General features: G+C 52.9%; 6 protein-coding genes across 6 annotated transcripts; 3 read left to right on the top strand and 3 right to left on the bottom strand.

Annotated features, from left to right (window-relative positions):
* Positions 1 to 1,867: 1,867 nt before the first annotated feature.
* Positions 1,868 to 2,289, bottom strand: B0T23DRAFT_377329 (uncharacterized protein). The gene has a single exon (XM_062837027.1). The coding sequence runs from the start codon at positions 2,205 to 2,207 to the stop codon at positions 1,926 to 1,928; it is 282 nt and encodes a 93-aa protein (XP_062694158.1). The 5' UTR covers positions 2,208 to 2,289; the 3' UTR covers positions 1,868 to 1,925.
* Positions 2,290 to 4,775: 2,486 nt separating this feature from the next.
* On the bottom strand, positions 4,776 to 6,728 carry B0T23DRAFT_440244 (uncharacterized protein; the record flags this gene model as incomplete). Its single annotated transcript, XM_062840720.1, has 5 exons — positions 6,311 to 6,728; positions 6,054 to 6,143; positions 5,477 to 5,681; positions 5,140 to 5,419; positions 4,776 to 4,959 (listed from the first exon to the last, which is right to left on the bottom strand). The coding sequence occupies exons 1-5, from the start codon at positions 6,446 to 6,448 to the stop codon at positions 4,776 to 4,778; spliced, it is 897 nt and encodes a 298-aa protein (XP_062694157.1). The 5' UTR covers positions 6,449 to 6,728.
* An 897-nt stretch (positions 6,729 to 7,625) lies between these two features.
* B0T23DRAFT_116243 (aspartyl aminopeptidase) lies at positions 7,626 to 10,043 on the top strand. Its single transcript, XM_062831952.1, has 2 exons — positions 7,626 to 8,284; positions 8,384 to 10,043. The coding sequence occupies exons 1-2, from the start codon at positions 8,083 to 8,085 to the stop codon at positions 9,793 to 9,795; spliced, it is 1,614 nt and encodes a 537-aa protein (XP_062694156.1). The 5' UTR covers positions 7,626 to 8,082; the 3' UTR covers positions 9,796 to 10,043.
* A 555-nt stretch (positions 10,044 to 10,598) lies between these two features.
* Positions 10,599 to 13,712, bottom strand: B0T23DRAFT_116221 (chloride channel). Its single transcript, XM_062831951.1, has 3 exons — positions 13,251 to 13,712; positions 10,910 to 13,194; positions 10,599 to 10,835 (listed from the first exon to the last, which is right to left on the bottom strand). Exons 1-3 carry the CDS (start codon positions 13,552 to 13,554, stop codon positions 10,716 to 10,718), a joined length of 2,709 nt encoding a protein of 902 aa, XP_062694155.1. The 5' UTR covers positions 13,555 to 13,712; the 3' UTR covers positions 10,599 to 10,715.
* A 2,033-nt stretch (positions 13,713 to 15,745) lies between these two features.
* B0T23DRAFT_377316 (NRDE-2, necessary for RNA interference-domain-containing protein) lies at positions 15,746 to 20,084 on the top strand. The gene has a single exon (XM_062837026.1). The coding sequence runs from the start codon at positions 16,062 to 16,064 to the stop codon at positions 19,833 to 19,835; it is 3,774 nt and encodes a 1,257-aa protein (XP_062694154.1). The 5' UTR covers positions 15,746 to 16,061; the 3' UTR covers positions 19,836 to 20,084.
* A 1,605-nt stretch (positions 20,085 to 21,689) lies between these two features.
* Positions 21,690 to 24,041, top strand: B0T23DRAFT_377313 (uncharacterized protein; the record flags this gene model as incomplete). The annotated part of the gene is made up of 1 exon (XM_062837025.1): positions 21,690 to 24,041. A coding segment is annotated over exon 1 (2,164 nt), but the record flags the coding sequence as incomplete, so codon positions are not given.
* Positions 24,042 to 24,353: the final 312 nt, after the last annotated feature.

Below are 24,353 nucleotides of genomic sequence, written 5' to 3'. Positions count from 1 at the left end.
AGAGGATCGGCGTCGTGCTTGATGCGAAGAGCGCCCCGTGGTTGACTTGACCAAACAGTCAGTCAGTCTTGGTTGGTTGGGCTGGCTGGGTGAGGTGGAAGACTGGAAGTTGGTGGAAGTGAAGTGGAAAAAAACAGGTGTGACCGGGTTAGTAGAAGCAGAAGCGGAAGCGGAAAGTGAAGCTTCGTTCCATACACAATTGTCACGGGCAAAAGCGACAAGGCCCAGGGAAGGTAGGTCCGGGTTGAGAGGTGGGAGCGTCGAAAAGGAAAAACCAGGATGATGTCGGTGGATGTGCTCCAGGTTTGCTTGCGGAGGGAAAGTGAAGTGGAACGGGGAGTGGCCCTGCCCTGCCCGGGGCAAGGGGGAAAAGAGGATGGAAGATGGATGGAGCGTGAAAGGCGGACGGCGGGCGGGCGGGCGGGCATGCCGGGCTGTTGTGACGAGGGGACTAGGAGTCGAGTCCCAGGGCAGCGGACAGGTCCCTTTCCAGGAGCCCCAGGAGCCCATGGAGGTCGGGCAGGGCAGGGCCGCCAGGTAAGGTAGCTCACAAGTACACTCCATCGGTACCTCTAGGTACTGGCATAGGTGCCTAGAGGTAGGTACCTTTAGCCTAGGTGCCTCCAGAGGTAAGTTCCACCCGCACTACCTACCTCTAGGTCGGGCAGACTGCCGTGCTGCGCTGCCCTGGGCTTGAACCTACCTGGAGGGACCTACAGACGGGAGGTAACGACCTCGAAGCCCCCAACTGCCTGGGCTTCCATACCTCTACCTACCTCTAGGTACGCAGAACACTACCTGAGGACCAGGTAGTTGTAGCCTGGACCCAACCCACTCTTTCCTTAGAGGCATTCTGCTGCAACCGACTACGAACCAATCAGAATCGGGCTAGCTGCCCGCCAAGAACCCACCATCTCTGCGCTACTATCCAATCAAAAAGCACCAATGTTGACACTGTGGACCGTACTTGGAGATTTCAGAATTCAGGCACCTTGGCCGAACCATGGTTCTTTTTTGTTGCCTGTAGGAAGTTGTATCGACAGAGGCAACGTCGGGCCAAGTGCCTACCTCGTTGTCAAAGCCATGGTGAGTTTTGCTCTGCGCCTTACTAACGAGTGTATATGTATACCTTCAGTTTACCCACTTACCTGTTACGCCAGAGAGAACACTTCGAAGATCGACCAGATCCGCTAGTTATGGTGATAAACCTCATAGGTACGCTCCCCAGTGTATCAGTAATCCGCTCTCGAGGAAGCCCCAGTATCGTTGGGTAGTTTACCCATTCCCAGCAAGAGGTGGGCTGAAGACGAACGATATGTGACTATTGTCAGTGTCTGTCTATGTATCTACATAGACATCATCCGCGGCAACTCACTTTCCCCTTAGGCTAGCGATGGCGTTCTGGACATAATCACGGTCATCAAACGGTCTGTCCTCCATTGTACTAGGAAGATCCCCCAAGATCGACGTCGCATCCTCACCCCGGCCGGATCTGCTGGATGTACGGCACCTCCCTGAGTGCCGCTGAGTCTCATATCTCCCAGGAGGACTATCGACAACTTCTCATATTACAGCTCATGGGAGTTTCTGATTGTGGTTCGGAGTCAACGATCCAGCTTTCTCCATTCTTTCTTTTTGAGAAAGAAGACGGGCGTTGTGGATGTGATGATGGAAACATGCACGATGGGCACGTCACCACGGCAATGGGCGATAAGGCGGGTACAAGTGAGTGACTATACTTGTCCACGTAAGCCAGTTGGGCTATTTGCGCACCTTGACTAAATCAAACATGGGCAAGTACAGTAGAGGTAGGTACCTAGGTATGTACTGTGGTGACAGCGTCAAGTCATATTTACTCTAGGTAGCTGGAGTGCCTTCGGTCACCATAACGTTTTGTCAGCCCGTGTTACGTATTACAAGCATAGCTACCTTACCTCTAGGCACCTGCACCTTCCACTCAAGATGAATCGTAACTCGGCACAACCGGGACCTGCCCTGACTGGATAAAGATAGTATGGTTCTCGCGAATTGAGTATCGTCAGTAAAGTTATTTCGTTGTGTGCCCGGTACATACGTAGGTAGGAGATGTTTTCCACTTTGTTACGCGGTACTATAGTAAAACCCGCCACCTTAGAGATGCAAAAGAAAACCCCGAGAAAAGCAGCAGATACCGTCATCGTTTGCGGAATTTGAGCTGAGGTGTGCATCCAGCATATTTTGGCTCTGCCCTGGCAGCCCCCAGGCCCCAACGCCAGGCCTTTTGGATGATCAGCGCCAACAACCTAGGTTTCGCAGGTCGGCGGTGGGGTGGAGGGGCAGCAAGATGCATCTGGATCTCGCATTGCTCTTGAAGATGATCGCTTGCGCTTCTCTCGTGTCATGTCATCAACATCGATGCCGTCTTCGCTTTCATCTAGAACGTAAAAACACGGTGAGAGGTGTGATCGGGCAAATGACTGACCATCTGCAAGGAGACGGAACGAGCACGGCGCATTCACACATTTCACAGTCATATGGAAAGAGAGGTGCGACCCACGGCGGGCTCTTAGGTCCATGTCCACCGACAGCCACACATCAAAGTGGGTCTCGAAGAACTCGCTGTCATCGTGCCGTGGTATCACGCTCACTATACCGCATATGATAGCATCGAATGGTGAAGCTCACCTTCGTGGAACTGCGAGTGGACTTCACCAGGCCAGCTGGAAAATGGACAAATTTTTATTTTTATTTTCCGGCTACGGTTCATCTCTTCATACCTCTACCCTGGACGGCGGGAGACGGGAAGGAACTACGGTCGGCGTTGTCGCAACCAAAAACAGGGCCGATCCCGTCCGTCTGAGGTCCAAGCGTTAATTGCTGGGCTGCCCCTGTGGGCCCAAAAAACCATGGTCAACCCGAACCCGCGAGGCTCTCATATCGCTACATGCTAGGTACATAGGTTGTCCTTTCCATCACTCGCTAGCTGATTTTTCCAACTAGGTACCAAAGTACCAACTCAGGAAAATTATGCCCGAACGGTTGCTGTATGGCGCCCAACAGAACACCAGCAAGAAAAATAAAATGCCTGAGATCTCCTCTAGGTAGGTAGCAACAAAGAAACAATAACGAAACCTGCTCGCGCGCCAACCGTTCAGCGGCTAACGATCAAACGACCTCTTCGCTTCTTTCGCTTGCCTATGTACTAGTACCGCGCGGCTGTGGAGGCGATCTCTGTATTACAGATTTTGTGAGGACACAGTGGAACAGCCCTTTTTTTTCTCTCTTTTTTTTTTTTTTTTTTTTTTTTTTTTCCAAGTTGTCGTTAATCTCTTGTTTGTAGGTAGAGGTTGGCCCGAGATCCTAACTCTAACTCATCGTCAAGACCTTCAATTGATTCATATTTCTGCCCGTTATCAAGCTATGACCTACAGCCATGTCGTCGTTCATGGCACCCTCAGGCTGACCCTTTTACACTTTTGTTGACTCGCTTACATATCTCGCCCACCCACCCGTTTGATTCCCGAGCGATCACAGATCACACTAGTCAAAGCGAACCTCAATTTCCCAATATGTCGAGGTAACATGATCTGCGTGACATATGTATCCGGGGGTGCAAGCTTCCTCCCCAACATCCCCTGTAGGCTCTTCGGAAATGGTACTTTTCATCGCAACTCCAAGGTGACGTTTAATCCACTGCAGTGTAGACCTAGGTCATAGGTAGATCGCAGCTGGATGCGTGGAATGCAACAGCGATGCCAAAGGTTTGGTTCGGTTGATGCCCCTGGGCGCTGGGGCTTGGGTCGAAGTGTTCATCCCGCTTGGGTTTGCAGGAGATCATGAGATGTATGATCGCCGACGTTTCCTTCCGTAGGGATCTCGAAGCCTTTGTTTTCAGAACTGTTTTTTGTTTTTGGAACAGATTTCTTGGGAGGACCTGGGGCCGTTCGTACCGTTTTGCATGGCTTGTTTTCAGCGAATCACTCAAGGCCATGACTAGCTTCTGGGACTAACAGCCTGGAACCTAGTCAAATACCTGTGTCGTAGACCGTGGTGTACACGTGTACCTTGACCATTGTCACCAACCGAATTCTTCATCTTCTTCTCCGTACATTGAAACGTTGAGAGTTAGTTTACAAATATCTTTCGCCTACCTATCAGTGAACTCTGTCCTACTTTCATCTTTTTCGCACTCCCGCTTTGGGCTAACTGTATCCATCGCACCGGCATCAGCTTTGCATAACACTGGACTGACAAATACTTACCGGGAATCGAAGACTTGAGAGTCGGGGTTTGAGGTACAAGCACGCTACTCTAGGTGCCGCTGCTAGACCTTTTTAGGCGAGCGCAGAATGAATGCCTAATGACAAGAGAATGCCCTCTGTAGGTCGAAAATTGCGGCGTTGCGGGGATGATTGCATCTGCTGTTCTGATAATGATGGGCTTTGCAGTTCATGGTACCTCGAGGTCTCTCTCACGCGTAAAGCCTGATGGCAACCACTATAAGGCTTCCCAAGAATGGCAAGAGCGGGTCAAGTTAATCCTCTTAAGAACTTGGGGCCATGGCCTGCCGACTCAGGACCCTGCAACTTAGGTGCTGTCGGTGTTACGGTTCGCGGCTACGTCTTGGGTCACAATCAAGATGTCCTCCGTTCCCCATTGTCTCTTGAATTGCACGTTAGCAGGCAGGACCGATTTCACTCGGCCTTTCTTCTCTTTTCAGAAATACTCTGCAGCGGTCAAGGAACCAGGAAGAAGAGATCTAAAAGTGCGGCAGAGGGATGCTGGCGATTGGGTCCCTAAGGGTGCCACCATCTGCGATATCCGGGACCTTCAACCTCGAACGGAGGCACAAGAACCGGGAAGCCTTTGTATTGTCGATCCAGGGTCATCACAAGCTTCCGGGTGATGAGTATCGAGACTGGAAAACCACTTGCGCTGAATGGTTTGCCAAATTGATCAGCATAGTTGGACGAAACATGGCTGTGGTTGAAAACGCTTTGAATTCAGCCGTCATTAGCATTTCTCTTTCTCGTCATTGTACTGTGTGCCTTATGGTGTCGACAGTGGTAAAGGTGCGCGCAAGGATCTCCTATGCACGTAACACCCAAACCCTGATTTCACTGTCCGGAGTCTGTGCAGTGATCATTCGCCCTGGAAAACCCTGGCAGGCTGACACTGGGACTTTCCGTCGATAGGAAGGGGTGCTGCCGGATTTGATGGTCATTGACCTGGTCCCTGGCAGGGAATACTGATCGACTGTGGAAATGAGATTGGCGACCTCGGATCAGCATAACAGGAAGGGCCTTTTGATATTTGATTTGTGTGTCGATGAGTGTCTCCGTGAGCTTTGTACAGCAACGGGAAATCCACGTGTAGGTTTGCCATTCCAGAGTTTCCTGCCACGGGGCCCTCGTCTCTCGTGTGGTGTCCTCATCATGTCCTTGCCAAACCAATATAATGTGCCCAAGACTTAGAACATGAACTTGGTGTAACCCACCTTGTACCATCCAAGCTTCCTTTTGGATGTCTTCTGACGGTAACATGGTGGCTGGCTGGCTTTGGCATTGGTAGCCTCGAGACTCGGTGAGGTGGTTACGGCCTTGATTCACCGACAAACGTGCCCGAGTAGACAATGAGCATACTGCCTTCAAATCTTGCTTGTCGGGTTGCCAAACGTCGTAGCGTGGAAGTGAAGATGTCAGCTGAAATCAGACCAGACAGAACGCGAGAGCAAAAGCTGTTTCATAGCAGCTGGCTGCTGTATTACGTTGCTCGAAATGAGCTTGACGAAGTCTTCTAGTCCGACCTTGCTGGGGGGTGAAGGATGGATGGGATGTATGATGAGTGCATGGGGGACTGGGAACGAACGAAGCGAAAAAGGGCGGAGAAACGTACACAGTGCGCCATAGGTAGGAATTCAGTTTCTGATGCAGTGGGTTTGACGGCCGCGGGGTGTAGTACCATCACTGTACTTACTAGTATTTAACGTGTAGTGTTGGGGCCTCTTGCAACCTTGCTGGGATTTGATTGGTCTCCGTGCTATGCCAACCGATCGTCGTGGCAGCGGTACGTACCTGTATGCCCGTCGCAACCTGTCGACAATTCATATTCGACAGAACAACAAATATCATCTCCCAGGGCTGCGATGTCATTGAGTGTTCAAGCTATAGAGGTTATCAGTAGAGAGCCGGTGTACGACAGACCGGTTGCTAACAAAATGATTCAGGACTAAATCATATTTTCAACAGCTAGTATTCGACCGGCTGTCGTGGGGTTGGTCGGCAGTTGGCTCTGATAAACGACAAACGGCCCGTTCGGGGTTTATAGCGACGGGAGTCATCCGTGTCATTATCAGCAGGTCGTCGCCCTTTCGCAGACTGTGAATCGCGAGCCCTCTGCCGCGTGAGGATGACTGCCCTTTTGCACCCCAGCTAGGTTTTCCGATTTTGATCTTCCAGTCGTTCCCCATCTGAATCACCGTCCTGTTCTGGTTTCCCTCCTCTGTGCTTACTTTTCTTTTTCTCGGACGACGTCTCTTTTAAATTGGCCCCAAAAGGGAGCTGGGAGTCCTGGACGCTTTACCTGTTGGCCCAGGGAGGCAGGGCCCCTCGCCTCTTGGCCCCCAACCTCGCTCATTGGGCAGGTCTGTCAGGTCCAAGGCAACACAATCTAGCTCTTTTCACCCACGGTCGATCTTTTTAAACAGCAATTAGGGTCCATATCTCATCTTTCGTCTTTCGTCTTTCTGGCTCCAGTGCTTAAGGCTGCCCTGTCCCAGGCCGCTCGAATGATTTTGCCCGAGCAGGTGCATGAGCCACTGAGAGATGAGCATCATTCAGCAAGGTAAAAGTTGGGCAAGGCAAGACGAGACAAAAGCAAAAGAAAAGGCCCGTTTTTGAGGTAGGTAATGCAAGTCAACACCCTAAGGAAAACAGCCATGTCTCATCTCAAATGGGGGGCGAAAGCGATTTCCCAATTGCCCCTGGTTGATGAGGTCGAGCATTGTCTGATTGTTTTGTCCACCCCAGATTAGGGGGCCACTGCCGAATGGATCCAGCAAAGAGCGTTTCAAACAAAGCGAACTGAAATCATGGTGAAATGTGAATGGTCTCGCCATTCCACCTCTGCTGTTTCGCACACAAGATAGACCAATAGCCGTGAACCACTAACATGGACTGAAGAGGAAAAGAGGAGGTACACCTCTGCCGGCGTTTACTCTGATAGTGCGGTACCAACACCCCACAGAATTTGGCTGGTTGGCGGCGGGCATACCAATTATATTCTGTAGGATCAACAAAGTCATTGCCACTTGCAATCCCACCACGCTAACAAAGTAAATGTCTGCAGAGATGTACACTACACATCTCTGGGGAGGTTACGACAGCTGTGGTGCAACACCGGCGAATCCTGCTAGAAAGGACAAGTTGTCTTGCCTGCCGGCACCAGGTTGTGATTGAGGCATGATGTCTGCATCGTCTGAGCATCTATGCGGCCGGTAACCCCTCAAGTAATAGGAGGCATCTGGAGGGTTGAAGGTGCCAAAGTGATGCATCGCATCGGATTGGGTAACAGGGCAGATCAGGGTTAAACCTCGACATGGGTATTTCAGTGACACCATATTCAATCTACCAGATACTGGTAAGAGACGAGAGTTTTGAGGTTGTCCTGGTGACGAGATATATATTGACTCTCGTCACTAATACCTACAAACAGACAATGCGCAAAGCGAGAAGCGATACGGACGTCCCGTTCGTAGGTTGCTGTCAAGCTTCACGATGTCGTTGCGGAGATGAACCCATCCATCATCCATGAACCATGGCCGCCTTTAACCCCGGGCTCCCCGCAACAGACGGGACCTTCCTGCCGCTTTGCCTGACTAACATTTAAGCTACAAAAGAACTTGGAGAATGTTAGTACATACCTTACCTTCCTACCTGGGTGAATGACAGCTACCCCGCCTATCCTATCCTAGGATCCGACGTCCCGTCGTCAATCAAAAACCAAAAACCAAAAAAGTACCTACCTACCCCCTCATTAGCGTAGGTCCGTCACGACATACGAGATCTCGATATCCTATTTTCTCACACGGCGACAAGCTCCTCAATGCTCGCCACCCCTCGAGCATCACCATCACCGCGTCTCTTTTCGGCTGCCATCCATAGCTTCAGTCTTAGACCCAACAGTAACACAGCTTCCTCCGTTCCTTTCCACGTGGTCCGCTGCCACTTCTCATCTACTGCTGCAAGGATGGCCCCCCCCAAGTCCGCCTACGGCTTTCTCGACTTTGTCAATGCCTCTCCCACTCGTATGTTCCAATTCGTTTCCAGTACAGTTGTCGTTGATTAAAAGCTCGACATCACGAGCTCGTGAGCTGACCGGCGTGAACTCCCCACACTCTCTGCAGCCTACCATGCCGTAGCCACTTCTGCCGCCTTGTTTGAGAAGGCCGGCTTCAAGCTCATTCGCGAGCGCGACAACTGGGCCTCGGTCGTCCAGCCAGGCGGCAAGTACTATCTGACGCGCAACGGCTCCTCTATTGTCGCCTTCGCCGTCGGCGGCAAGTGGAAGCCCGGCAACCCCATCGGCATGATCGGCGCCCATACCGACTCGCCCTGCCTACGCGTCAAGCCCGCCAGCAAGAGGAACGCCCATGGTTTCCTCCAAGTTGGCGTCGAGCTCTACGGCGGCGGTCTCTGGCACACCTGGTTCGACCGCGACCTCAGCGTCGCCGGCCGCGTGCTCGTCAAGGATGGCGACGGCAACTTTGTCCAGAAGCTGGTCAAGGTCGACAAGCCCATCCTGCGTGTTCCCACTCTGGCGATCCACTTGCATCGCCAATCCAATTTTGACCCTAACAAGGAGGATGAGCTGCTGCCCATTGTCGGTCTGGTAGAGAAAGAGCTCAACAAGCCCGCCGCCGCCGAAGCTGCTGCTGCTCCCGAGGAGAACGCCGAGGCCGATGCCGACTTCCAGCCTCTCAAGGCCATGACGGACCGCCACCATTCGCAGTTCCTCTCCGTCGTCGCCTCCGCCGCCGGCATCTCGTCCGCCTCGGATATTGTCGATTTTGAGCTGATCTTGTACGACACACAGCCCTCTTGCCTCGGCGGTCTGAATGACGAGTTCATCTTCTCGGCCCGCCTCGACAATCTCAACATGACGTACTGCTCCGTCAGGGGCCTGATCAACTCTGTCTCCTCCAACTCCTCGTTGGAGAACGACCCCTCCATCCGCCTAGTCTCCTGCTTCGACCACGAAGAAATCGGCTCTCTCAGCGCCCACGGCGCCGACTCCAACCTCCTCCCCGCCATTCTCCGCCGCCTCTCCGTCATCCCTTCCCTGAACGCTGACTCCACCGAAACCACTCCCGTTTCCGAAACCGCCTTCGAGCAAACCCTCGCCACCTCCTTCCTGGTCTCTGCCGACATGGCCCACTCGGTACACCCCAACTACGCAGGCAAGTACGAGACCAATCATAGACCGGAGATGAACAAGGGCACGGTGATCAAGGTCAACGCCAACCAGCGGTACGCGACTAATTCACCGGGCATCGTGCTGCTGCAGGAGGTGGCCAAGCGCGCCAAGGTGCCGTTGCAGGTGTTTGTTGTCAGGAATGATAGTCCGTGTGGAAGCACAATTGGGCCTATGCTTAGCGCTAAGCTGGGTGTCAGGACGCTGGATTTGGGAAATCCGCAGTTGTCGATGCATTCGATTAGGGAAACGGGAGGGAGCTGGGATGTGGAGCATGCTATTGGGCTGTTCAAGGGGTTCTTGGAGATGTATGGGGGGTTGGAAGCTAAGATCTTTATTGATTAAGCCTGCTTGGCCAGGGGGGGGGTGTTGGTTTTGGAGGTAGAAGATTGGTTTGTTGGATTTGACTGCTATCTATTAGCCCTGGAGGTGGGTTGGATGTTTTGATCCCATGTATGGATGGGCGTTTGGATGTGGCGAGGTGTTTGGGTTGGGATGATAGAAGGGAAGACGTCACTACCCCCAGCAAGATCACCTAGAGGGCAAAGAGTTTGGCATACCGCAAAAACGAGCGTTGGAAAAGAGAATGGATCATGGTTATTGTGTAATTGTAAATAAAGTCCCAGACTGTTGGAATTATATAGCCGGAAACGGGGTGAACGTGTGTAACCAAGTACCACTTTGGAAGAGATAGCATGAGCGTCATCTGTTCCTGATTAACATCAGTGATGTTCGATCGACCGCTCCTGTTCGTATCAAGTTACCCTGTAAGCGACCAAGAATGGTAGATGGATCTACGCTAAAAACTTCTATAGATCTAAGAACGAAAGTGGGTCATCTCTAGACCATGATAAGATGCCAAAAAGAAATATAATATGCGAATGTCAACTCCTCGACGCCCCAGAAACACCTTGAGACGCCGGTATGGACGCCATGCCAAAGAATATAGACAAAGGAAAAATCCATGTACAGATAAATGCTACCAGATCTCTTCTCCTGCACACACTCTCTCTCCTCCTTACTCTCCTCCATAAATGCTTCCCCGCTTCAAAATGAAAAAGACAGATGTGTGATGTCGTCTGGACAAGCAAAATCTGGTCCGAAATCTGGTCCGAAAACCTAAAAGAGAATTCATTCTTTGCCCTCTTGCTCCTCCAACTCACGCATATACTTGACAAAGGTCTTCTTATGTGTCTGTTCGTGGGAATATGTTAGAAGATCCGGAAGCAACTGCTGGGGAATGAAAGGGAAGGGGAGGGAGGAAATCAACTAACCATGCCAGCGTACTTGCCATCTCTTAAGATACAGATGTATCTTAGCCCCAACTTGACGAAAAGCTCGTAGACCAAGTCCATAGGGGATCGGATATCCAAAGCCACTGGTGCCTGTTTTTGGGTCCATGCGTCAGTAATAATCTGCCAATATTTTCTTCCAACATGCAGGAAAAGAAGATACTGACCGGATCAATGTAAGGCGTGAAATCCGTCGGATCCCTCCTGCCCCCACCCTCCTCATCATCACTATCATCAATACTTGGCACATTCGCCATCAAACAAAGTGCCGTGCTCTCATCCGGCAAGTTATCCAACGCATACTCCAGATCCGGGGCTGGGATCAGGCCCACCAGAATGTCGTTCCTAATAATTGGCAAACCACCGTCCAGCTCGCCGGCCCTGTGCAGCGATTCGAGCTTGGAGCGCAGCGACGTGGCCGGCACAAGCGGCGAATTGGAGATGTCGATGATGCGCTCGCGCCGCACACGGGGAACGATGTCGATCAATTCGGAGGTGAACACGGGTTTGTGCTTGTTGTTGAGGAACGGGTATGAGTTCATTTCCGTTAGTAAGTCATAAATGCTGAGCGGCTCGATCGCGTCGGCCGTCCACTTGGCCACCAGGATGGCCAAACTAAAAGGGAGCACATAATCCAAACTGCCGGTTAGCTCGAACAGGATGACGGCCAGCGTGACGGACAGGCGGGTCACGCCGCACATGGTGGAGCCGGCGGCAATCAGGCCGTAGACGCCGGGTTGGATGCACGAGACGGAAGAGACTTTGTTGCAGCTGCTGAACATGGCCGTATCGGGGAAGGCGAGGACGAGCCATTGCACCATGTGCCCAATGAGCCGGCCCATGAGACCGCCGACTACCATGGACGGGACATAGATGCCCGCGGGAACTTTGATGCCGAAGGTGATGATGGTTAGGAGACCCTTGATGAGGAAAGCCCAGAGCAAGTGCCACAGGATGGGCGGTATATCGGCCTTGGAATCAGGACAAAGGCCGAGATCTTCCAGGTTGTTGTCCCGGTCATCGCATGGAGCCGCGAGGTTATATAGTAGCTTGGCAACAGGCAACTTGGTAAGACCGTTCCAGTAGCCGATCAGGCCGGTGACAAGGGCGACCAGGACAACTTCCAGAAGAGGATGCTTCTTGATGATAGGAATTCTGCGGAACGTCACCGCCCACTTGCGAGAGGCCTTGATGAAGAGGGCACCGGCCGCGCCACCGAGAACTCCGACAAGGATAAAACTAACCAGCTCAAAGTACTCCCAGTCGATCAGATAGCGCACCTGAAACATGACGATCTTGTGGGTTCCATATGGATTGAGGAATTTGAGCGTCAAGGCCGCCGTGATGCAGCAGAAGAAGGTCCTGAAGAGTGTTTTGGCAGGGAAGAAGTAGGCTACCTCTTCCAGTCCAAAGAGCACACCGCCCAAGGGGGCGCCAAAAGCAACAGCCACACCAGCGGCGGCAGCGGCAGAGAGAACCTCACGGCGCTTGGCATCGTTGCGATCATACTTGCTGAAGAGACGGCAGGCAATGTTGCCGACGCAGGTCGCAATGTGGACATATGGGCCTTCCTTGCCCAAACTCAGACCAGACGCAACGCTCAGAACAAGGCCAACAGTCTTGATAATGAGGGTTTTGAGACCCAGGAATCCGTGGAGGACGAAGCCACTAAGGATTACGCGAACCTCGGCAACACCGCTTCCAGCAGCCGAGTAGTAGATCATGGAAGGGGCAGCAGCGGGCGGAGCGACGGATGCCCGTCGGCTGGGAGTACCGTTGCCATTGGGGCTGTCGCCCCCATCATCCCCATTGCCTCCAGGAGACACTGGAGCAGCAGCCAGGTTCTCATCCAGTGTCGACAACCGGTATGCCGAGGGGACGACGGTCTTGGTAGTCAGGGTGAGCAAGCAAGATACGCTGGCCAGAGTAATCACCAAGCCGAGGTAGATGACAAACTCGGTCCAGCGCTCTCCGAACGGCCATCCATGCATGACCTCACCCCAGTCCCGCCAGTCGGTGCAAGGGCCATGTGGACAGCATCTCTTCTCACTGATCAGCCAGCCCCTTGCACAATAACCATCCTTGAAGTCGAAGAATGTCGATTCTGTGACATCGACGATGTAGGCAAGAACAGCAATAATAAAGCCGACCAGAGCGCTGAGTATCCACCCCTGAGCACCGTCGAACAGAATATAGACACGGCCCCAGAAGTCCTTCCGGCTGCGGAGAGCCTTGACACGGTGAGCGTCGGCGATGCTATCGTGAACCCAGTCGGTCGAGGTGAACTGGTCATACCAGACGCGGTCATCAGGGAAGACGGACCCTTTGGGTTCGGAGACGGGTTCCTCCTGGCGGTCGGCAAGGGCGCGTATCAGGCGCTGGCCCCAGGAGTTTGCGCGGCTATGGTGTCGAGTCGGTGGGTTGCTTCGTACCGTGTCTGTCCCTTCTCCTGCTAAAGCCCAAATGTCAAAAAATGTATCAACATGCGAAAGGACGGGGATAACTTACCGCCATAACTCTGATTTCTAGAAAGGTTGGGAGCCCTGGGCGTGCCATGAGCGCTGGCTATGCGGATGCGCGAAGCACGGGTTGTTCCCAGTAGAGAAGTGCGCTCATCAGGGGCACCGCCAGCTTGGTTCATGTTGGCTCGTGTGCGGCGATAGCTTGAGGGCGAGCTTGGAACCGAGAGATATGACTGTTGCGAAGGTTCTGCCGAGAGTAGACCATCCGAGTCGTTCTGACTGTTCTGGTTGCTGTCGTTTTGGCCATCGCGAAGCTCGCGCATCCGAGGCGCGTGTTTTCTCCCCGCCATTAGAGACTTGTTGTCTTGAAGCAACGAGAAACAATGCAGGACAAGTCCAGGGTGGAAACTGTAGCCAGGAATGTGGTGACGTTGCGTGGGGGATGGCGAAACTTTCCCAGAGGTCGGCGTCAGATGAGATGGGTGATGTCGCAGTTGGGCTGAACCAAGAAACAGCGCCGGCCACCGAGAAAGCGCAAAACAGGAAGCAACAAAGTCAAAACTCCAAAGATGAATCTTGTAAGGGTGAGTGACACGTTGCTAAGGTATGGTTACAAAGCCTGGACCAGACAAACACTGATCACCGCCGCGCTCTCCGTTGGTCGCAATGACGCCCTCGGCCTGGAAGCCGGCAAGTCACCGTCGTAAGAGTCTGGTGTCTTGGATGTCGAGGTTGTGTTGGGCAAGAGGCTACCTGACGGCAAAGGAGCGCATAAAAAGGGAAGGGCTGACCGGTATGACGGCAGTGTCTAGTCCCACGTGCGCACCCTGATAGGTAGGTAGGATATGATTCCTCCCAGGATATTTGTTGGCGTAGCTTGAAGCCGACAGCCGACCCGAACACCAACAGGACTCGATACTCGACACGAGGCGCAGCTGTCAGGGAAAGCAAAAAGGGCTGTCAGATGGCTGTTTTTGGGATCGGTGTAATCGGTACCCGTGTAAAGTAAGTGTGACTGAGAGTCGGTACCGTGCCAGAAAGGGCTTTCCGAAGGTATCACGGGAAGTTCATAGGGGCGTTTGAGGGTGCGACAGCGGCATCAAGTGACGATATACCGAGAATCGAGAGAAGAGGTCAAAACACAAATCAACAAAAAAAAAAACCTTTGGAGAACAAAAAAAAAAAAAAAAAAAAAAAAATTTCGAGGAGGAAGTCAAGCATGCAGGCGGCAGTAAGCCATGCCGCGGTACATATATGTAAAGCAAAGGCGGGAAGCTGGGAAGGGTGTGTGACTGGGAGGCATTAAGTGTGTAACTCCCCTCCCGTCCCTCAGTCTCTCCGTTTGCACATCATGCTTCCCGCCAACCGGCTTCAGCATGCGTGGTGCATGAGGTGATTGCCGTCCTTGTCGCGCTATCGCGTATCTCGGAAGAGAACGACAGGACAAGAGAACCTTTGTGGCCCGCCGGGGTGGATTAGCTTCGGGTTGCGGGCGTGATTCGGGGGTTCGAATGGCTTCCTCAAGTCTCATGCAACGCCAGCACCGACATATGAACAAGATAGCAACAAGAACTCGGGCATCTTCCAGGCCTTTCCCCTGCTGCCAATCCATGCAGATGTCCAGGGTAGTCGTTGAGCTGCCTGGTTATGTCATGATCAGGCAGCCCCACGATGTTGTCCCAGGAAGAAGGACCCCGAAGGAACCCCGTCGTGGGTTTCATCGTTGGAGGAGACGGAGGGGTCCAGGGAAGATACATACCCCAGACGGGTTAGGGTTGGGGGTGGTGCCGTCGTACGATAAGGCGCCATTTCCCACTGCCCGTCACCGTTGTCGTCCACCCAACAGCCCAAGGATCCGTCGGCTGTTTCGCAGCAGCCAAGACAGAGAGTTGCAATGCTCCACCGATCACACACCAGCACTAAAAATTACCTTAGTGACACCCTGGCACCCGACCCGACCTCAGATTGAAGAACAGAGACCCACCATGCTCGGCTGACATGGTTACATATGTAGTAAGTCTCACAATATCTTGCTTTGATCTTGATCGCTTGCTCATCTGGACTTTTAGACTAGATAGGATGAACACCCACATCTGCTATGGACCAGTAGTGTAACAGCTGCACTCACAGAACGGGGATTGGGGAAGAGACTGGAGGGCTGGGGATCAGTGGAGCTGTCTTCGCGCTGCATGGATCTCGAATTGTCCGGCTTTACACTAGGTCTGAAGATTGCCGTGCCAGTGGTCAATGCCCGGCTATTGGCATGCGGGGTACGGCCTCGCTAAAAGCCTCAAAGTTAAAAAGTGGACGAGATAAGTTATTCTTTGGCGTGAGGTGACGATACGTACACTACGATGTCCATAGAGATACTTATGGCGCCGATCTGCCTCAGTATGGCCTCGCCGTGTTGGTCTCGCTGGTTCAAATTTGCAACCCAAATCGGCAAGAAACCTTGGTTCAGCTTTAGGTAGGAAAGGATGTTGTAAAGTGTACTACCAGTATGCCCGGGCAGTATACTTGTATACAAGGACTGACTCTCTGTAGTGTAGGTAAGCTCCGTGCCGGTAAAAGTCAGGTGGGTCCGCTTGGGGTCCACCCGTTAGGCCATAGCGTTCACGGGCTTGTCACCTCTCACTGTGCCACTCCTACAGTATTGTAGGTAGACCTCAGACCCAACACTCCCGTCTGTTACCGCTGGCAACTGCAAATCATCCACTGCCAGCTGTCTCGTCTTCATCATCTAACCTTCTTTACCTTTGATGGCATCGCGTCGACCAATATTGCGGACAGAAGCCTTCGAAACCCAGTAGACCTGATTGGAACTTATGGAGGAAATTCGGGAGTCCTACGAATCGCCATGTCGTCCAACGAGGTGAAACGCCGCGCGGTGCCCAAGTTCACCTCATTCGCACCAGCCACACCAGCCCCCAAGGCAGACTCCGAAAAACGATCATTGACACTCCGAGGCTCCTCACGAGATCGGGAGAAGAAGGAGGACCGTGAAAGACGACATCGCCGGAGGGATTATGATCGGGACCGTCACAAGGACGACAGTGATAGCGAGAGGGAGAGGGAAAGAGAAAGAGGGAGGGACAGAGACAGGCATCATGCCAGGCAGCATGACAGACATCACAGTCGACACCATGATCGAGATCGCCATCACCGCAGACGGTCAGCCAGCCCTGCCTCACAGATCAAAGAAGCCCGTCATCCGCTCCACAAGCCATCATCTACCAGCCAGGATACCGATCTGTTTTACTTTGACAAAAGTGAGGACCCCTTGATTTTCCGTTATGGCGGAAATGAGCGCTCAAAAATACCATCTTATCGCCGCTTTGGTGCTGGAAAATTCATCGGCTCCCCAGGGTATCTCTCCGTTTCTTTCCAAGGTTCGAAGGAAGTCTTCACCATCCGAAGCCCGGGCGAGGGTAGGGGCAACGGTTCGGTCTTCGGAGACAAGACTTTGATGGCCTGGGCCAGAGCCAAGGGAGCGAAAGCAAAGCACATCAAGCCTGGTGTGGGTGGTGAATATGGAGAATCAGCAGCAGAGGATGGCGACTACATATCTCTCGAGCCTCCCAGAAAACGGCAACGTACCGATCGATCACCAGCGCCTGAGGACGGTGACAAGACACCAGATTACAGGTCCATCTATGGCAAAGCCAAGTCAGAGGATGAGGACTCGGATGGTGATGAGACATTGTCCGATTCAGAGAGCGAAAATAAGGTGGGCAGTCATCTTTCGGACATGTCAAGCGCCAAGAAGAGATCTCTTGAACTCCATCGCCAGGTCAAAAATAGCCCCCAGGACACCAAAGCTTGGCTCGAGTTGATTGGGTTGCAAGACACCCTCTTCATGGAGCATCAACTTGAGGGCCAGGTCATAACTGGGGATCAGGTAAAAGCCCTGGCCGAACTCAAGTTGTCTCTCTATGAAGAGGCCCTTCCCCATGCACTTGACATCTCTTTGAAGGAGACCTTGTTGAACGGAATGATGCGCGAGGGCGAAAAGGTGTGGGATCCCAAGCAGCTTGCGAAGCGCTGGGAAGAGACCACCAAGACCAACCCCGACAGCTTCTTGTTATGGGTTTCACGACTAAACTATGAGCTTTCGCAGGTCGCAACTTTCACATACGATGAACCGAAGACCTTCATGGTGACCAAGATGCAATTCCTCAACCGCACATTAGCAACTGCATCTTCGGAAAAGAATGTTGTCATGCTGTGTAGCCAGCTGATTTACGTGTTCGTCAGATTAACGTGCTACCTTCGGGACTCTGGCTACATTGAGCTGGCTGTGGCTGCATGGCAAGCAACTCTAGAACTGAACTTCTGCCGGCCCAAGAACGCTTCGAACTTCCATTCAGTCATTGAGGACTTTTCTGACTTCTGGGAAAGCGAAGTACCACGAATAGGTGAGGGCAATGCCAAAGGTTGGCGTCACTTTGTTGAAGACGTGGGCGCTATGACCGACCCACCAGAAGCAATACCAAGGGAGCCATCAGGACCTCCTCAGACGAGGGATCCATTTGAGGCATGGGCGTTGCTGGAACGACAAGAGGCGGCAAAGGCACGAATGCCGGCTCGTACCCTGGACGAAGGAACAGATGATGACCCATTCCGAATCGTCATGTTTTCGGATATCAAGGATTTGGTGTTGTGGATCCCATCCCAAATGCTCCCGCAGGCACAGCTTCAGCTAGTTGATGCCTTTTTGACATTCTGTCGACTTCCAAATACCGCGAAATCTTCTGCGCTGAAAGATCCCTTCATTGCGCCTCGTGGACAAGCCTTTGAATCTTTGCTGGATCAAATAGGCGGCCACGATGTTTTGAATTCGGTGGAGATAGAGCGAAAGCCACCATTATTCGGGCAACAAGGTGGAAACATGGCTCTCTCACCAGAACTCCTTTTTTCCGGGCAGGACTGGTTTCAGTATCTCGGTCAATGGTCTAGTCTCAGCATAGATGCGGATGGTGATGTTAGGCCTCCCTGGGTACTCGAGACACTCCATTATCTGGTCCTTACTTGCGGTATTGAACAACTGGCCGAGTACTATCTGGCATTGGCATGGCTTAGTGAACCTTTGGGGGTTAAGAAGGTCGCCAAGGGGCTGCTGAAACGGTACTCATCCAACACGAGACTATATAATGCCTACGCCATGATTGAATTTGCAAACGGAAACATTGGCATTGCCGAAAAGGTACTACTCTCGGCAACAAGCCAAAGTTCCCCCGATAGCCAGCTATTATGGAACACCTGGGTATGGATGCACCTGAACGCAGGAAACATGCAACTCGCTCTGCTTCGGCTGTTGTCTTCTGTGGACATTACTCTAGACGTGGAGAAGGGCTTGCCGGTATCGCCAGCTCTGCTCCTAAAAGCAAGAGCTCACTTTTCTACCAAGCGAGACTACTCCCTCTCTTCTCACCAAACAGAACCGGCACTCCAATATGCCGAAAGCCTTGCTCTTCTCGACTACCTCTCAAGAACCGAGAACAGCAGCGGCAGCACAAAGTACTCAAGCCAAGGCAACATCACCTCTGCTCTCGCAAACATACAATCTTTCACTACCGAGCTGAGCTCCCTAGGTCACCAAACCCTCCACGAACGACTCCTCCAAATCGGCGCTCGCCTTCTCTACCACCACGCAAATCACGGCCCTTACAAGCCTTCCACCCTACGCCAATATCTTCACGAATTCCTCCGTCTCTTCCCCCACAACACGCTCTTTCTCTCCCTTCTCGCCTGGGCAGAGCAATCCACTCTCCGGATCAGCGACCCCGTCCGCTCCATTGTGCGCGAAAGCTTGTCCTCAACCAGAGACAAGGACACCAGCAGCTCAGAAGGTAGTCACACACCAGTACCAATCCCCACCTACCGTTTCGCAATCGAATACGAGCTCCTCTCCGGCGCCGGCCTCAGGCCCGTCGGCGCCGCAACAATCCATTCCACCAAAGCCGCTTTCGAAGCCGCCGTTTCGGATCCCTCTGCATGCAGATATAATGTGGACATATGGATCGGTTACATTCGATTCTTGACGCAGGTGTACTTTCATGCACTTTCTTTATCCTACGGATCCTCTGCCACGGCAGGGACCCGGGAGCGTGGTATAAAGAAGGCGGATGCGCAGGCGGCGAGCACCCTTAAGGCTCTTAAGGATGTGTTTTACAGAGCCGTTGCCGCCTGTCCGTGGAGCAAGAAGCTTTATATGGCGGCGTTCCCTGCTGGTTCTACTGCAGAGCCTGGAGAGCCTGGTGAGGGCGGGGGCAGCGCATTGGTGAAAGCCTTGAGCAGTGGGGAGTTGAGGGCGGTGTTTGGGACGATGGTTGCGAAGGGGTTGAGAGTGCATGTTGATTTTGAGGGGTTTGAGAGGAAGTGGAGGGAAAAGGAAGAAGACGAAAAGAGGGTGGGGAGGGAGAAGGAGAAGGTTGAGAAGGAGGAGAAGGAGGAATCGGAGAGGAGAGCGAGGCTGGAACGGGAGAGACGATGGGATTTAGAAGATTCGCTTCATAAAAATCGCCATATGGACTCGGATAGGGGTGAAAGGGGAGGGGGACAATACGAAAAGTACAATGATCGTGAGAGGAGTAGAGAGTGGGATAGACGGAGGGAGGGAGGGAGGAGATGATTGCTGATTCTACTGGAGCAAAAGTAGCAATGGCGGCCGTAGCAGGCACCGCAGTAGACATAACGGGAATTTGTCAACTTGGTATGGCTGACTTGGCCGCATGTGCCTCAGTTGGACCAATTGTAACAAGCGTAAGTAGTTAGGTATCTTGAAAAAGAAAATAATTCATAGTCTGAATGGTGTGGGAGGAAGATAGGTAACTGCAGGTGCCCTTTTCGGCTCCTTGATCTAAACGACGATGGATATTCTACTATGAACCCTAACCCTGTGAGGATTTCACAGCTTATCGCTGAACCAAGCCAGACACCTGGTCTAACACGGCCAGGTAGCGTCATAATGTGCCACTAATCAACCCCCTGGAGTTTTTGATATTTTGACCCTTGCCGAGATCAACAATATTTGACCGTTTGACACAAACACAAAGTTTGGACGGCTTCCGTTCCCTTTAGACCCAAGCGGCACGAAGCGAGGGCGCTACTGATAACCTGGCGAAGTGGCTGGTTTTCCACTTCCAGTCGAAGGTGGCGCTTTTTGGTGACAACAAAGCCCTTTCCTCCATCAAGCGGTGTCCATCATCATCATCATCGCGCTCCTCTGCGAGTATACGGCGACAACGAACTGGGTCCCGATAAGGCACTGACACTGCATTGTTCGTCTTGTGGCAACCACAACTGCGACGCCGACCGCGACCAGCGTACAACACACTTGGACATTCACCTCACGCCTACAACGAACTCCCTTGGACGACTAAACACACCAAAAGGGGAGGTTCGAGATCGCCATGGATAGAGCACAGCAACACTGTCATCGTGCCATTGTAACTTGAGACAGCAACGGGTACAAACCATGCGCACCCCACCAACTCTTTTCCTGGGCTTGCTGGGTTTCCACGCAGTTGCAGCGGCACTCCCAGAACCAGCATCGGTATGTGAATCGAGAACCGTCAACTACATCACCCATACCCTACCGCAACAATGTCTTCGTACTGCGTGGACGACCCCAACTGCCGTTACGAGCGCAGTCGCCGCCGACACCACCTCTTCTGAGGTCCCCAGTAACGAAACCGCAGCGCCGGCGCAAGCGAACGAGACTCAGCAGCAACATCCGGACCAGCCCAAGCCTTCGGCGGAACACACACAGGAGCAGACAAAGGAGGAACAGGAGGATGAGGACTTGGCGGCTAGCACTTTCATGTCGTTTGAAGAATGGAAGGAGATGATGCTACGCAAGTCTGGCGACCCCGCCAACACCAAGGGCGGGCAGAAGCAGCCGGCACAGCAGAGAACAGGCGGCGAGCATGATCAGAACGGCCCCAACAGCGATACCGACAGCCACCGGCCAGGAGACGACGGCGAAAACCCCCTAAACTTCGACGCCCTCTCGGAAAAAGTCTCGGAATTGACCTCTTCACCCTCGGGTGACCCCTCGACCGATTACGGCAGCGACAAAGCCAGAACGGACGACCAAGTCGTCCACGAGGACGGCAAAACGCAATACTATCGTAGCAAGGACGCCGGAAAGACATGCAAGGAGCGCTTTTCGTACTCCTCCTTCGACGCCGGTGCCATTGTTAAGAAGACAAGCCCTGGGGCCAAGAACGCCAAAGCCATTCTCGTCGAAAACAAAGACTCGTACATGCTCCTCGAATGTCATGCCAAGAGCAAGTTTGTCATTGTCCAGCTGAGTGACGATATCCTCGTTGACACGGTGGTCCTGGCAAACTTTGAGTTCTTCTCGAGCATGATCCGCCAGTTCAAGGTCAGCGTGAGCGACCGCTACCCCGTCAAGCTGGACAAGTGGGTTGAGCTGGGAACGTTCGAGGCGAGGAACTCGAGGGATATTCAGGCCTTCTCGGTGGAACATCCTCAGATATACACCAAGTATATCCGGGTCGAGTTTCTCAGCCATTACGGAAATGAGTATTACTGCCCTGTATCGCTACTCAGAGTCCATGGAACCAGGATGCTGGATACATGGAAGGAGCCGGATGATAGGCACGATGATGAGCAGGAGACAATCGAAGCTCCCCCAGTGCAGGAGCAGTTACCGCAGACTCCTGAACCTGAGCAGCCGAGTCCTCAAGTTGGACAACCGAGTGTTGTGAGTGAGTCGGCGCCCAGTACTGTCACCGAACTAGAAAAAGAGACACATCAGGAGACCGAGCCTGTTCAGGCCGTGGAGCTGGGCTTCACGCCCTGGGAACCCGTATTCTATCGTGACTTTTCTCTTGAAATTTGCGACTTGCGTTCGCGAACAACTGGTCAATCCACTGCCATATCGCCCGAAGCAGACAACAAACAGGGTAGAAACTCCGATACGGCCAAGGAGCAGGCCTCAACCGGAAGCGCTGTGCACGAGACTTTAGTGCCCAAGGCTTCTTCAGCAGCATCCAAACCTCAGGAAATAGCCAAGGCCCAACCCGCCAGCTCTGCTGCCTCTCACACTCCAGTACCGCCTCAAGTAAGCGGCACCATAACGGGCTCTCCCAGCAACAAGGCCCCCCTATCTCGTTCTAATACCGCCAGCAATGAGACTGCCCCTTCAGTCTCTCCCGCCGCGAAGCCCTCTGGCAGCAGCAACAGCACAGCCGGCACCACAAGCCGTAGCGACAGCAAAGACAACGGCAACAACGCCAGCGCCAACGCCGGTACCGGCGGCAGCCCCCTTAACAACAGCAGCCAAAACAAAAACAATCAACCCCGAAAACCCGCCTCGGGCGCCGGTCACGGTGGCTCACCGACCTCCTCCGCCCCCCCTTCACCTACCGTTCAAGAATCCTTCTTCAAAACAGTTCACAAACGCCTCACGCACCTAGAATCCAACACCTCGCTCTCCCTCCAATACATCGAGCAACAGTCGCGTTTCCTGCAAGACGTGCTCTCCAAACTCGAGCGGCGCCAGCTCACGCGCGTCGACACCTTTCTGGACACGCTCAACAAGACGGTATTAACAGAATTGCGCAACGTGCGGCAGCAGTACGACCAGATCTGGCAGAGCACAGTAATTGCTTTGGAGACGCAGCGGGAGCAGACGGAGCGCGAAGTGGTGGCGCTCAGTGGACGGTTGAACGTGTTGGCGGATGAGGTGGTGTTTCAGAAGAGGATGGCGATTTTGCAGAGCGTGTTGTTGTTGAGTTGTTTGATATTGGTTATCTTCAATAGGACTGGCGGTGGTGGTGGCGTTAATGGCGGCGGGGCTATTGCGCTGAACAGTAATAGAGGAACAGGAGGCAGGCCTGGTTCAAGAGGCGGAGGAGGGGGAGGTGGAGGTTGGTTTGATTCCCCCATTCAGGCCGTCCAGCGACGGTCGATGAAACCTGGTTCGGGATGGATCAGCAACATGAGCATGAGTATGGGAATGAGTAGTCCGTTTCCTTTCTCCACGACAGTGTCAACGTCTGGGGTACAACAGCAAGTGACGGCAGCAGCAACAGCAGAAGCACGTTCAGGCTCGGGCGAGGATGCAGATGCCGTGGGAACAAGCACGGGTGTTGATATCGCGACAGCACAACAACGCAATCAGCAGCAGCTTCATCCGAATGATAACCACAACCTCGGGCAACGCCAACATCAACACATGTTACAGACACAGCAACACTCATATGCTTACCCACGCAACAACGACAAAGCTCTCCCGCTCACTCCCACCTCCGAGTATGATAGCAGGGAAGGGACCCCACTTGTTCACACATCGCCACTCCGGCAGACATCAACGACAATAGACGAGGTTCTGGCTGCAGAGGATGCCGATGGTAATTCACAGTTGTATACGCAGTCGTCGTTGGGACCCGAGCCCGAATGCGTCCCAGATCAGGAGGAGTCGTCTCGGTCTTCATCGTCGGAATTTGAGTCTGGCGGGTTGACGCAAGAGAGAACATTAGAAATATATCAAGAAAGCACCGAGCCTAACCACAACGGGGTTACGAACGTACCTGTTTGTTCTAACTCCGCCGAAGAAAGTAGCGAGCGGATTGAGGAAGACGATATTGGTCTGATGCCGGTGGATTCCACTGAGTATCAACAGCAGCAAACACTACGACCCCGAGCCAGGCCTTCACGTACTCACCTTGGCTCAGAGACCGTGAAACCATTGCCCGCTGTACCAGAAACTTCCAAGTTCATAATAACATAATGCCTGGTGGTCGGGTTTAGCGAGATCATGCATGCCAGCAAGTCCATAGCAAAATATACGTTTGAGCAACTTAAAGATGAACAACAAGTGGCTGGTGACCTGAAGTGGGTGCTGATACCAAATTAACACAATGTGAACTCCAATTTCTCCCAAGGGGATCAACCGTCCATTGCGCTCCTAACCCGTATACTGTGGTCTAAAATACACATTACTGATCGCCCCTTGGGACCAACTCTCCATCACAATCTCTCAAAACAGGCAATCCGGGCATGGGCCAACCATCTTTCCTAGACCGCCGTGGCCTTCAATGACCCCTTTGGCATAGTCCAATCTGGTTCCCGCCGATATACCGTTCAAACCCGCCTTTTCGCCGTTTCCCTCAAACCA

This window comes from Neurospora hispaniola (assembly GCF_033458365.1).
Source record: "Neurospora hispaniola strain FGSC 10403 chromosome Unknown B0T23scaffold_3, whole genome shotgun sequence".
Classification (NCBI taxonomy): Eukaryota; Fungi; Ascomycota; class Sordariomycetes; order Sordariales; family Sordariaceae; genus Neurospora; species Neurospora hispaniola.
This window is presented reverse-complemented; position numbering and strand designations above follow the sequence as displayed.

Coding starts and splice junctions, on each gene's coding strand:
- B0T23DRAFT_377329 (XM_062837027.1), bottom strand. CDS start 2,207: ATGCACACCTCAGCTCAAATTCCGCAAACGATGACGGTATCTGCTGCT.
- B0T23DRAFT_116243 (XM_062831952.1), top strand. CDS start 8,083: ATGCTCGCCACCCCTCGAGCATCACCATCACCGCGTCTCTTTTCGGCT. Junction 8,285..8,383: donor TGTCAATGCCTCTCCCACTC/GTATGTTCCAAT, acceptor CACTCTCTGCAG/CCTACCATGCCGTAGCCACT.
- B0T23DRAFT_116221 (XM_062831951.1), bottom strand. CDS start 13,554: ATGGCGGGGAGAAAACACGCGCCTCGGATGCGCGAGCTTCGCGATGGC. Junction 13,195..13,250: donor TAGAAATCAGAGTTATGGCG/GTAAGTTATCCC, acceptor TTTGGGCTTTAG/CAGGAGAAGGGACAGACACG. Junction 10,836..10,909: donor TCACGCCTTACATTGATCCG/GTCAGTATCTTC, acceptor ACCCAAAAACAG/GCACCAGTGGCTTTGGATAT.
- B0T23DRAFT_377316 (XM_062837026.1), top strand. CDS start 16,062: ATGTCGTCCAACGAGGTGAAACGCCGCGCGGTGCCCAAGTTCACCTCA.